At 47.4% G+C, this 14,579-nt stretch overlaps 1 protein-coding gene across 1 annotated transcript; it reads left to right on the plus strand.

Moving 5' to 3' along the window:
• The first annotated feature begins 1,545 nt into the window (after window positions 1–1,545).
• Window positions 1,546–2,136, plus strand: LOC142570274 (uncharacterized). Its single transcript, XM_075678672.1, has one exon. The coding sequence runs from the start codon at window positions 1,546–1,548 to the stop codon at window positions 2,134–2,136; it is 591 nt and encodes a 196-aa protein (XP_075534787.1).
• Window positions 2,137–14,579: the final 12,443 nt, after the last annotated feature.

Genomic DNA, 14,579 nt, shown 5'->3' on the forward strand with positions numbered 1-14,579 from the left:
AGAAGACGGGAAGAGAACCGGGGGTCGATACATTAAACGTAACAAAAGGAAGAGACCACCAACACAACAGGCATCAGAAGGTACGAGTTTATAGGCATATAAATTGTCACAACTGTTCTCACATTAGGAGTTGGAGTATTCTTGCGATAACGTTGTCCTTGCTGCTTCTGCGCTCTCGTAACTGTCGGTGAGCGAGAGCTTTAGCGGCGCCGTGCAAGGAAGCGCTGGCGTGCGATTTATTGGTTGCCTCGAAGGAGGGCGAGAAACATGCGAATAACTTGTGATATATCTTTTTTGGGGAAGTGTAAAAACCAACGTAACGTCGTCACGGTCTTTCAGAAGAGTTCATAGAGGATAGGAAACGACTGGAGAAGTAATAACAACTTCAAAGCTCTTCTGCCAATTTTCCTTTTCTTTAAAGTAAAACTTTCTTGTATCTTCTAGTTTGCGGATGCCGTATTGCCAAGTAGATAACAACTTGGGCCACGGGTTACGCGCCACTGGGAATGTGCCCGAACGGATAATTAGGGCCATTGCGCATTTTCCAATACTTGGCCAATCACCCATAAAGGATATGTTTCACTGGCTACGTGTCCAACTACACAAGCATATCAATGGGCAAAAAGTGAAGTAGGCTACAGAAGCAGCCGAGCGTTTCGTACGTAATTACATTAATTCTGGAGAACATTTGGTTTAAGGGTGGAAGAACAGTCGACTACCGTTGCGAACAACAGTTCTCTCTAGCATCGCTGGTTATTAGGAAAACAAGATGAACATTCTTAGGCTGTTTTTAAATATTCTTATCTAGAAACATGACGAATATCACGCATAAATATGGAAATATTAAGACATCAATAATAAATAGTTCTTAAAGCTTAAAATTTCAAGTAGTTCAGAGAATTTATTTGAAGTATAATCTTTAACAGAAAATCCTGCGGAACAGATGAAACTACTGTTTCGATTGCTAAAACAGGTAGACGCTTGTTCCCTCCAAAGTTCGAAACCACAAACTATGCTAGCTGCTGATGTGAAAGCTATTAGAAATGGCAAATAAACGCAGAATTAAAAATCACAGGAATACAAAAACGACTGTACGAGCTTGAAGAAAGTTGGGAGAACTTCGATAATCTTGGTAAAGAATTCACAGAAATGCACACCATATTTGACACTTTAACCCACCGCAGTAGTTTCGTCCAAACACGCACTGATGAATTTGATGATAGATCAAGGCCTGACAGTTTAATATTTCATGACCTTATGACGCTAAAGAAACCTGGAGCGAAGCAGAAGATAAACTGCCTGTAAGTATGCGCACTGTCATGTTAACACGCGCCCTTACCGTAAGAAGTGCGCATGCTCGTATTTGTACCTGTCCTTATCTAAGCAGCCCCTTGTATGATAAAAAACACACTTTGTTACCTGCCTCCCGACCGTTCACATAGTGTCCGAAGTGAGGCGGCGAGGCGTTTCTCAAGCCGCGTTCACTGCTTTTCTTCCCCGCACCCTCGTCCAGCTGCACCTCTAGTACACTCCAGAGAAAGAAGTATGGCGTCGACGGTTATACCACCGCCAATGCCACTGGAAAGTACGGGTGATGCTTACCAGAACTGGATCATCTGGAAAAGTGAGTTTACTCTGTTTTCTACGGCGACCGGACTAAGGAAGCAGCCTAAAGAAGTTCAGGCAGCAACGCTTCTTGTGAAAATTGGTCAAGAAGGAACGCGGGTGTTCTATACCTTCAAGTTCGCAAATGACGACGAAAAGCAAGACCTTGATAAGCTGATTGAAAAATTCAAGGCCCACTACAAACCAGCCAAGAATTTAACGTTCAATGAGTTTCGTTTCGGCTCCCGAGATCAACGTGAGGGCGAATCTTGTAACAAGTGGCTGATCGATATCCGAACTCTTGCTCACTTGTGCGGATTCGGAGAGTTAGAGGACAGATTACTGCGCAGTCGAATAATTCCAGGAGTTAGAGACAAGGACCTGCAGCAGAAACTTCTGTCTGAAAATCCGTCGTATGCCAAAACAGTGGAAATAGGCCGAGCAAGGGAACAAGCCAAGGAGCACTTTAACGAGATCAGGGAGGCAGAAGTGAGCGCAATCGATGAGACCACCGTACATGCTGTGAAATGAAAAGTTAGCCTCGGAATTTGCCCAAACTGCTCTTTCACACACGGAAAAGCAAAGTACCCTGCACAAGGCAAGTGCTGTAACAAGTGTGGCGGCCGAAACCACTTCGCGCGTGGGTGCCGTCAACCAGAAGCGAGACCTAGAGGCCATGCATGTAAGATAAAAGGTCGAAATGGCAGAGGACGAAGGCTATTTTCTTCAAACCCTCGAAATCAATGCAATTGATGGCCACGACCTCTGGTCAGCGACTGTCGAGATCGCAGGTTCCGCCGTACGCTGCAAAATTGATACCGGAGCCAACTGTTGCGTCATGCCCGAACTCACACGGAAAAAGCCACCACAAGACTGCTGCTCTACGCTACGGTCGTTTTTCCGGCACATAGAAAAGGCGACGAAGAATATCGAGCTTTAGGTCGCCAATACAACGCAGTCTACCACGGCGCTATTCTTTATCGTGAAACAAGCTGTTCGTGTTACATTGAGTGGCAGGGTGGCTGAACGCGTCGGGCTGATTGGCTGCAGAATCACCGTGAACGCCTTGGAAACTAAAGAAATAGTAGAAAGATTTCGAGATGTTTTCCAGGAGCTGGGAGAAATCAAAGACGTAGCCTACCACATGGAGCTGAAACCTGAAGCTCGCGGCGTCGTCAAGCCAGCGTGACGAATCGCCATCGCCCTTCAGGAGCGCGTCCGAGCTGAGCTGGACCGGAGGGAGCACGATGGCGTCGTTGCTAAGGTAGCAGAACCGACTTCCTGGTCTAGTCACATGGTTGTGGTAGTAAAGAAAGAAAAAGTGCGCATATGCTTGGACCCATCCGACTTGAATAAGGTGCTTCTGAGAGAGCACTACCACATGTCGACGTTAGAAGATATCCTACAGCGGCTGCATGGAGCGAAATTCTTGTCTACTTTGGATGCATCGTCAGGATTCTAGCAGATTAAGTTGGACGAGCCGAGCTCCCACTTATGCACTATAAGCACGCCCTACGGGCGATAGATTCCTGCGCATGCCGTTCCGCGCCCGAAATTTTTGAGCAGGTAACGCACCAGGTACTAGAGGGCTTGAAGGGCATTGCCATCATTATGGACGACATATTGGTTTGGGGGACGGTCGCCAGAGCAACACTACATAAATTTAGTAGCTTTGCTGTCCTGGTGTAGACAGCTCAATAAGAACAAATGCAATTTCCTCCAGCCCAGAGTCCGCCACATGGGCCAAATTCTGACTCCAGAGGGGCTGTGCCTGTACCCGAGCCGAATCAAAGACATTATGCAAGTCCCGCCACCACAACACCGTAAGGAACTGCAAGTTACCTTCGGCTTGATCAACTTCGTGGATCGGTTTGTCCCTAACATATCAACGTTGGCAGCGCCGCTTCGCGAGCTGTTGAAAAAGGACGTCGCGTGGGCCTGGACAGACCAGCAAGATAACAGCTTTCGTCAGCTTCGAGCGACCCTCACAGAGGCGCCAGTCCTTGCCTATTTTAACCAAGAAAAACCATTGACCTTGTCCGTAGACGCCAGTCAGCATGGCGTAGGAGCCGTTCTTCTACAGGCTGGGCAGCCACTCATCCCGTTCGCTAACGGAAGCACAGCAGTGCTACGCGCAGATCGAGAAGGAAACATTAGCAATTGCTCATGGTTGCACAAAATTTTAAGATTATATCTTCGGGCAGTCAGATGTTACCATCGAATCGTATCACAGGCCTCTTGAATCTATATTCAAAAAGCCACTTTGTGAATGCCCGCTACGATTGCAGCGAATGAGGGTTTCTTTTGCAAAGATTCCCAATCAAGGTGACGTTCAAACCAGGAAAGAAGTTGTTTGTAGCTGATGCGCTTTCTCGCTTCCCGAATGCTACGGAACTAACCGACGAGACAGCACAATTTCAAGTCAGCGTTATTTCTTCGCTTCCCGTGTCAGACCAGCAGCTCGATAGTATTCGGCACGAAACTAACAAAAACGCCAGTATGGCTGAACTGCGCCGTTACTCGAGCACAGAATGGCCAAAAACGAAGAACCATGTGCCGCATGCCCTGCGTCCATGCTGGTGTTACCGCAACGAGCTGCATGCAGAGGAAGGCCTGCTACTGAGAAGCAACAAAATAGTCATTCCTCCTGCCAAGCGACCGTAAATTCTGCGCTTGCTACGCACCGCACCCCCCAATATTGCCGCCTGCCTCCCCTCTTTCTTGCCCCCCTCCCCAAGAGCGCCAATAAAGTGATCCAAGGTAGGCGGTAGGAAACAAAATATCAATTTTGATGTCTTATAATTATTTTATAATTTGGGGGCGGATGTATGAGGGCAGCGCCGCTTACAAAGAATGGCCTTGTTTAAGCATAACAATTTATTACAGAAAATCTGTGATCACAAGCAATTTCCTTCGCTCTTGTGATAGAATATGCGCTTGAAATACAGTGCGAACTGCCGCAATGAGATAAAAAAGGTTCCAACAGTTCTAAATAGATTTAAAGATGGCCTACATTTCTTTGTTTTTTTGGTCTGTTTGCGTCAACATTGCGTTAAGTTCGTGCCTCGGCCACAAAATCATGTGGGGTCAACCGAGTTGAGAGGTCATGGCCCTTCTAAGCTGCAGCTCTTCTCACAGAAAACTGTCGGGGTAACGCTCCCTACTCTCAAAAAGACCCGGTAAGCCACGCACTCTTGCAGGACGCCACCACTTTGAACCTAATTGCCTGTTAGTAAAGACACGCGCGCCGAATTCCGACGCACTTGGTAATGTTGCGGCGCGAAGTGGCGTGTGGGCCAGGAATCCACCGAGCTCATCAACGAGTACATCCGGTAGCAGGTATTAAGGAAAAATTTTGCAGATCCCACGCACTGTGGAAATCGATGTACGCGAAGCTTTCTGTGCAGCTTTTTTTTATTGACGATAATTTGTGGTGATGCTGACGGCGAATGTTTCATTTTTTCGACGTTCAGTCCTGTGCGAGAGTGCCGAGTTGAAATTAAACGTTACCTTGCGTGCACCCCCTGCTGTTTTTCTGCGTAGTACACAGAAGACACGGGGAGAGGTGCTTGCTTGAGTCATTGTTGTGCGTCATATCTTATAACACATGAGAGGTTTGAATATTGTCATTGCCTCACATCGCATCGTGGCAGAATTATTAAACTTTAATTGGATTATGGTGTTTTCTATTCCGCCTCCGTCGAAATGTGGCAGCCGTGGTCGCAATCAAATAAGTGACCTCGAGATATGACATTGTCGCAAAGCTACCCCGGCGGGCACGGAAGTGTTGATTTGACGTGCCGACGCTTCCGTGGTGTTGCCTAGATCCTGCGGTGTCCTTTATTTAATGCGGCCCTTTTTCTGCAGGCCCTGCGTAAGTTGTCCGCTTGACATATCTGCATGGTGTTTATTTTCAAAAATACCTGGAACGTCTCTTACCCTACCTTGAACTTAAGTTTATCCCATTTCCCCGCTACCGCTAGTGTGTCTATTAGCAGCGTTTCGTCGCCTTCTCAAGTCATCTTTTCTCTACCCCCCACCCCCTCTGTTGCCGTTGAATGGAACCTCTGAGAGAAGGGCAAGGCTGTTATTCACTTGTTTCGTGACTGCGTCTGCTCTACCCTGTCTCTGCCTTCCTCTTCCCCCTCTTCCATTCTATCTAGCTAGCCTCTGGACTCGCACGCTAGTAGAAAGGTAAGCGCCGCAGTTTCTGCAATGTTTTTGCGGGTGGTCACGGATAATTACAGTGGTCAAGAGGCTAATGTGGCGACGCCAAAGGAGCTCCAGAGGGTATGTGCACGTTCGACGTGGTGCGAAGGCCAAGCGAGTTTCTAGCGTCGCCTTCTCTGCCGCGGTACTTTCATGTATACAAGCGTTCTCAATTTTACGCTGTACCGGCGAACTCCGCCTCCGATGGTAGGAAATATGTGACGGTATTGCAACCTGGGAATCCAAGGTAGGCGCTGTTCTTCGGTAGCGGTCGAGTTGGGCCATTGGTTCAGCTTGTAATTTTCAGGTAGAGCGTCTTTTCCTGGCCCGTCGGCGTCAAAGCTGCGTTGACTCCTGGATTGGCGGGTGATGAATGGGGTAGGTTTCCCCTGGTAAACGTCTAAGAAATGCTTTTCGCCGTATGGAGATGTAACAGGAGCTTCAGTATTGAGCGACGACAGCGCCACAGCTACGATCGCCCCTGGGAGCACTATTCGCGATGGGGCGCAACCATTCCGTTCATTGCACTGACCCCTTCTAGTTTGCTCTCTCGCAAGCAATGCTTGTGTCGCGGGAGGAAGCGGTAGCCCATCTCGCCCCCGGAAGACGCTCCAACGTGTGGTCGATGCCCCAGGACCTTTGGGTTGCCTTAGGATGTCGCAGAATAGGTCCATTGCCGACTTCTTTTCGATGCCAGCAAGTGGGCCAAGCAACAATGCGTCCACACCGAGCTTTGTGCTTTAACAATGGGAGATTCGGAGATGCTCCATGAACAAGAAAATCATCGGCGATCCGTTTTGAGTTCGCTGGAAGAGACTATGAGCAGCATCACTTCTGAAGGCGCTTGTCCGTCTTCGTCGGTGAAAATGTACAGTGAGTGCGATGAGCTTCACGCATCGTGTGCAGCAAGGGACGAACCGGATTTCGCGACCGAATTCACCGCCTCGCAAGTGGATGTCGAACATGCAGGCTAGTTGGACATTTCGAAATTAAAGACAGAATCACCCACACAGCCAATACTGAACCCATTTCTATCTGAGAAGTACGGCAACTTGAGCAGAGGCTTTTACTCGGCCTGTTCCCGCCTATTCCTCGGCTGGAGCATAGAGCGCGCAGGCTGACGCAGCTTTCTGTTACCCTTGCAGAATGAGAAATCTGCATTTTTAAACGGTGGATACAGTGATTGGAGAAAAGCCTTAGAAAAGATGTTGGTTTCAGAAAGCACATAAACTCACTCGTGCATAAGGGTTGCCAGACATCGTGGTTTTCTTACACGCAGATGAAGTCGGGAGGACAGAGCGAGTCATTTCAACACGTCTCAGCGACGCGTATTCCAGGGAGGTGGAGGAAAATCGCCTCTATATAGCAAGAGTCGCAGATGTATTGCGATTCATCCAGACCAATCATCCACAGACCAATGGCTTAACAGAACGATTCAACAGAACTCTTGGTGACATGCTATCAATGTATGTTGCATCTGACCACTCCAACTGGTATCTTCTACTTCCATTTGTCACTTACGCATATAACACTGCCTCTCAAGCCACTACTGGATTCTCGCCATTCTTTCTGCTTTACGGTCGTCATCCCTCCAGCACCATTGATACTGTTCTCACGTACCGGCCGGACCCTGCTGAATGCTCACCTGTTTCTGCGATTGCTCAGCACGCCGAGAAATGCCGACAACTGGCCCGTTCTTTGACGTCTGCTCAACAGTGCCGCCAAAAAGAGCGCCATGACCTCAATCCTCCCCCTCGCCCCTTCCCCGTCGACTCACTCGTGTGGCTTTGGGTCCCGCCTGTTGCTGCTCCTGGCCTTTCGTCCAAGCTCCTCCCGAAGTACCACGGGCCCTACCGCGTGGTTGCACAAACACCACCAGCGAACTACGGGGTCGAACCCGTAACGCCATCTCCCGATCTCCGTCAACGAGGGCGAGAGACTGTGCACATTGACCGGCTGAAGCAGTACTACGATCCGCCCACCTGTTCCTAGGTCGCCAGGATGGCTACTCTTCAATTCCGGGGGTGATTGTGACGAAGAAGATCGGCAGGCTGAAAAGCCCCGTTGCCATCGCGTGGCTCGTACCCAGTTCGTTCGCTGGCTGCGCCCTACCTGCTGTTGCCGCGTTGGTCGCTGCTTATCTACGACCCGAATAAATCCCCTTTACACCTAGAACACTCCACAACTTTATCACAAGAACTTTTCACAAAAAGTAATACTTACTTCGAAGTTGCTTAACTGCTGTTTACTATTTACGAATATAATCAGGATACAAATATTAGCGACGCTTTATGAATACAGTCAACAACAGCATCCATTTGGTGGCGACTTCGTAGAGTCCTGCGGGTAAGGCACACACACTAATCACAAATCTGTACAGTTCTCCCAAAAGCAAAGAGGACGACCTACCCCCCATTCTCTCAGCAACAAAAGATTTAGCGGGCACCAGGGATAAGGCAGTGATAGTGGGTGACTTTGATGCACCCCAGATACTATGAGGATATGCGAAAACGTCGCCCAAAGGGTTCCTACTCGAGCGCACCGCAACAGCCTTGGGCTTACGGGCAGCCAATCAGATCGGCAAACCGACGCGCATGGGTAACAGCGTCAGCAGAGACACGGCGCCCGACCGTGCCTTTAAAGTTAACATCAGAGACGCACAATGGGTTTCCTTTGAGGAACACCTGGGAAGCGATCAAGACATAACCCGAGTAGCGCTCTTCACGCCCAACATACAGAGAACAATAGTAATGACTAAATTAACTGACTGGCCTCGTTATAGAGAACTACAGAGAGTGCTGGAGGAGTCGGATACAGCCCCGACCAACACGCGAGGATGGACTGAATTCCTTCGACGAGCACACGGGGACACCACTAAAGCCATTGAGCGTACAGCGGAGGTGCCGGTGATAGACTCTCACCTGGTCAGCCTATGGGAAGAGAGGCGGAAACTGGCCAAGAGATGGAAAAGGCAACGTCTAAACAAACACCTGAGACAACGCATCGCTCTCTTGGCAGAGCAAGCCCAAGGCCACGCCAACGAGCTCACTAAAAACGAGTGGGCGACGTTCTGTGGAACCCTATCAGGAACTCTGGGAACGAACAGTACGTGGCGAATACTACGAAGCATGCTAAAGCCGATGAGCATGCGTACTGAGAATAACAAGAAGCTCCAAATTATAGCAGACAACTTCGAGGGTACAGACCAAGATCTAGTCCATGCTCTTCAGAAAAAGTACATAGGACCCTCACCTGCCACGGGATCGTCGTACGCGAAGAGACAATACGCGGGGGAGGCGAACCCTAAAGTAGACGAAGAAATAACGTACGCGGAAGTGTATGAGGCTGCACAATCCGCAGTTAGAAACTCGGCACCGGGCCCAGACTCGATCACAAATGCAATGATTCGTAACATGGATTCGGTAGCCTTAGCGCAAATAACAAAGATTTTCAATAGCGAGTGCTGGGCCAAGGGAGACTTGCCCCAAGAGTGGAAATTGGCTAAAATAATCATGATCCCCAAACCAAAAAAGAATCACTCGATTGATACACTACGGCCGGTGTCGCTTACGTCCTGCCTGGGTAAGCTCTATCAAAGGGTTATCCATAGCAGACTGCAGCGGTACCTGGAAGAGCGGAGCTGGTTCCCGGACTCCATGATAGTATTTCGCACGGTTTATCTTGCCAGGATGCGCTCCTCCTACTTAGAGACGAAATTCTAACTAATATACCGTACGGCGACGAGAGACTAGTCCTAGCACTAGACCTCAAAGGAGCCTTCGACAACGCCTCTCACGCCACGATATTAGAGGAACTCGAACTCGCGCGTTGTGGTGAGCGCACATACAATTACTTAAGAGCGTTTCTTTCCAACCGCGAGGCGAGCATCAGTATTGGCCAAATCACTTCGGATTTATTTAAAATGCCTGACAAAGGAACACCTCAAGGAGCTATATTATCGCCTCTTCTCTTCAGCATGGCGATGTGTCGCCTCGCGCGCGATCTAGATCGGATACCCGACCTAGGTTACACGCTCTACGCGGACGACATCATGCTGTGGATGAGCAGAGGTTCGCTAGGGGATAAGGAATATACGCTCCAAAGCGCAGTATTAGTGGTGCAGGAATTTTCTACATGGGGGGGGGGGGGAGTAGCCTGAAATGCGCACCCGAAAAATCTGAGGTCATCCGGATACACGCGAAAGGCTACAAATCTAGAGGATCAATTAACATCGTGGTTGAGGGCAAATCAGTACAAGAGCTACCCACGATGCAAGTCCTGGGTTTGTGGCTTCAGAGCGACGGGAGAGCAGTACAGACACTCAAGACCCTCAAATCCACAGCCCACAACATAGCCCAAATGATAATTCGCGTGACATATCGAAAAGTGGGAATTCGAGAAGACGATGCCCTAAGGCTCGTTCAGGCCTTAGTGGTTAGTCGAATCACGTATTGCTTACCGTACCAAATCCTGAACAGGGAGAAGGAAAAGCAGGCTAACATAGTAATCCGAACCGCTTTCAAAGCTGCTCTGGGCCTGCCTAAGTGTAGTTCAACGGAGCGCGTGTGAGCTTTCAGAGTGCGCAATACTTTCGACGAACTGATGCAGGCCACCCTGATGCGACAGAGGAAGCACCTCAGCTTCACAAAAACTGGTAGGGCAATATTGGCTAGACTCAATATCCCAGCATATACCATTTACCTCACAGGGCACGCCGTGCCTCTCCATCCTTCGATGAGATCCAAAATTATAGTAGCCCCAATTCCAAAGAATATGCATCACGAGTACAACAAAGAAAGGCGCAAAGCACGCGCACAACACATTCAATCAGCGTACTCTAATGACCATAGGTACAACACGTACTACACGGACGCAGCTATGTATGCAGAGGCGACCGGGCAGCGCTAACAAAGGAGGTACGCCCTGGCAGTCGTGAACACGATCAGCCAACAGCAAATTACCGCGTCGGCCACGGCGGGATCCACCACCTCAGCTGCAATATTAGCATTAGCGATCGCACTCGCTCACGCGGAGCGTTCGCAAAGGGACTCGGTCGTGGTCACGGACTCCCAGGAGACATGTCGCATGTTTCTCAAGGGGCACATGACTGTGGCTAGCCTCGCGATAATCCCCAAATCCTTCAACCACCATCATCGCCTACTCTGGTGCCCGGGCCACGCTGGGGTACAGGGGAATGAAAAAGCTAACGCGTTAGCTCGAGGGTTCACTAACCGAGCGACGGCATCCTCTTCTAACCCCAACCACCCGCACTATCCCTCACAAAATTCCACCAATTTAAATGCCAAAGACATCCTTGCTCATCAGCGCGGAGTCCGCAGAAAATACCCGCCGCCTCACCCACAACGTAGCGGGGAAGAGGCCGCAATGTATCCCACTCGTTATAGGGCCAATTGTCCTTGGTCCGGTGGCATACCTACCCTAATACGTATAACCTGGGAATGCACTAAGCACCCTCATAGGCCAAATACCAATAACACAATGTAGCAGTGGGAGGCACAGCTCGCCCGCTCCGACCTGGCAGAACAAAAGTCCTTAATTAGCCAGGTCAGGCAGGCGGCAGAGGCCAGTGGGGCCCTGGACTGAGAGGCTCCGACCACCCCTCCTTCAGATCTTTTCCATTCTATTACAGTGCTTCGGCATATATTGAAAACTTGGCTAAAGTTAGTCCGAGTAGGCTTATAAAAAACAACGCAGAAAGTCCCCAATCACCACTAAAGCTTACATGACCAGTACGCGCAGCAGCCACAGCGGGGTGTATTTGGAGCCATCTTTAATTTATGCAGCGCGCATGCGAGCTTGCCACTTGATGGAAAGTTGTGGCTCGGATACTGAAGTATTTGAACGTCGAAATACAGAAACGCATTTTTTGGTTGATTTTGGTACCCTTCCCACTTAACATTTTATCAAACATAAAGGAAAGCTTTCCAATAACACTGATTTACATATTTGAGTGGTTCTTTGTGCACTTAATGGCTTCACAGAAAATTGGATTGACATTTGTGCGTAGGTGCAACTAGATTCGTAGAGATTAACATCTGGGAACAAAGGATTTTTCAAGAATGTTTTAAACCAAAATGTTTTTGAACGCGTCTCCTATGAGCCGAGTTATTGGCAATCCATTACTTGTCCTTCCAAGCGCTTTTGATCTTCCCCTCATTCTTGTTGTTCCTAGAGCTTTCGAAATTGTGTGGCTCAGTTTCATAGAATGATGCCCGCCATGCTCAGACCATCATCTGGCCGAGCTTTTTTATTCTAATGGCCTCCAATATTGGTCCGTCCCGCTTCCAGACCTGTGAGGAGGACACAATATTGATTTAGTGGTCGCAGCATCTGTCACTGGATCGTACCACAACCTCATCAATAATGAAATTCTGCCAGTTTGTTTTGGACGGATGATCTGCTTAGTAGGCAAGTCTTAAAGGAACCATAACACTGTCCTCCGACTTTTCTAAGTTTATCCTGGTAACAAAGAGTAGGGGGGCCAATATGGTTACCCACACAAAAATAAAGGAAAAAGAGAAGAAACAAACGGCTCTCAGCGCACATTACGACTATAAATTTCAATGTAAAGTTGCTGCCTGTGAGCGCTTGCCACCGACAGTGACCGTCATTCTTACCTGCGTTGTTTGACCTCAAGAACTGTGGGTCTACTGCTATGTCGACTGCTTGGAGAATCGAAATAGAAACCACGCCGCACGTCTTAATGCGCACGCCTGCCACCCCACGGCGCCGCCAGGGCACTGTTGCCGAGTTGTGCCCACAATTTTTTCAGGCGCGTCACAGCAGCAGCACAAACCGGGAAGCGCTGTTGAAATTATGTCGGGCTTACCGCCGAACCGCACTTGCAAAAACAAAATAGCGCATGGTGGACATGACGTACTTCTGGCTCCTAAGATCGCTTCCGGTCCTTGCTATTCAGAAAAGCACGGTCTTCGAAATTCACTTCCGTTATTCTGAGGAAAGGGTAGCTAGAGGTTCGGATCATCTCGTCACTATTTAGCGTTTCCAGACGGTCAAGCTGCGATATTTACAAGAAAAACCTCACAAGCTTTTTCTACCGCACCGAAGGCGTTCAAATTTTGCCAAATAGCTGTGGGACGCATACCGTTTAATACGCAATGCATAATTCAAGCTGGAAAATTTGTTGTCATGGCCATTTTACGGAGCAAGACGCATATATATATATATATATATATATATATATATATATATATATATATATATATATATATATATATATATATATATATATATATATATATATGCAGGAAAGAGACGACGAACTTTTTTGAAGACTTCTTTTACTTAACGTTTTCGGCTGGTGGACCAGCCTTCGTCAGACTGTATATATATATATATATACACACATATATATATATATGTATATATATATATATATATATATATATATATATATATATATATATATATATATATATATATATATATATATATTTCTAGGATTTCACCTGCCTTAACTACGCAAATATTATGAGACACACCGTAGTGGCGGACGCTGGACTGATTCTGACAACCTGGATTTCTTTAACAGTCTCCTAATGCACGGGTATCATTGCATTTCGCCTACATGGAAACGCGGGGCTGCCGCAACTGGGATTAGATCCCCCGCCCTCGCGCTTTGCAGTGCTTTACCAAAGCCGCTAGGCCACCATGGCGGTGAAACAAATATGGCCAGTATTAACCGTGTTTGTCGTTGCGCGTGAGCATATACACATATTTGGCTACATATATATCAGAACAAAGTGTTTCTCGGCACAGTCACGTATCTACAGCGAAAATAGAGGCGCGTGCAAAACATCTCTTTCGTCTTTTTGTTAAGGATCTAGGCCTTAGGCAGGCACATGAGTAAATTATATAACATAGACATTTTATATTTTCGCGCTGTGAATATCTAAATAAAGACACATAGAAAATTATTTATCTATATCTCAGTAGACAATTATTCAGGAAGAACAATGTAAACATGCGTACAAACGACACACAAACACACAACGATCATGTGCCTTTTACACGTCCGCGTCATCATCACTCTTCCATTTCAAGATTTGTAACTTACTAGACGATGTTTCAAAGTTAGTCGTAAATTTTGTAACTCCCCTACGAGGTAAGTCTTTTTTTGAACTAGACAACTTCTAAGGTTTGGAAAGCACTCGATGCACTTTCTGTGCCTCGTTCACCCAATCTCCTTGTTAAACTCAAGCCAAACTATGGAAATGGTAAGAGTATCATTTTTTGAAAGGATGTAGTACGTGGTTATTGACGACGTCTGCTAATGAAATTTTTTTGTGTTATTAGGTGCCACAAAACTGTATTTCTCTTGTTTTCCTGCTTTTTCATATATTTATGCCAAACTTCTTCCCTACGTTCTAAACGACTTTGCTGAACAATTTCTCTAATGACGTTGGAGTGCGTGCTGATTGTTGCATAAAACAAGTTCATCTGAAGTCGAATAGAAGCAACTGAAGGATTGCCAGAACACGTTTATGTTTTGGTGCAACACATGAAGCATGGTCATTAGTTCATTCAGAAGCAGATTTGTAATGAGGCTTGATTACAGACAAAAACTCCGCTTCTAACAACAAAGTTTGACATAAGTACAACAAAACAGGTCCTTATAAATAAACAAAATATACAGGCATTTTTTCTTGCAGAAATTTATCATTGGATCCATGCGCCGCCTGCCTATGTAATAAGTTAATAAAGCTTGACTTCTTTTGACGCGA

This window comes from Dermacentor variabilis, chromosome 2, assembly GCF_050947875.1.
Source record: "Dermacentor variabilis isolate Ectoservices chromosome 2, ASM5094787v1, whole genome shotgun sequence".
Taxonomy (NCBI): domain Eukaryota; kingdom Metazoa; phylum Arthropoda; class Arachnida; order Ixodida; family Ixodidae; genus Dermacentor; species Dermacentor variabilis.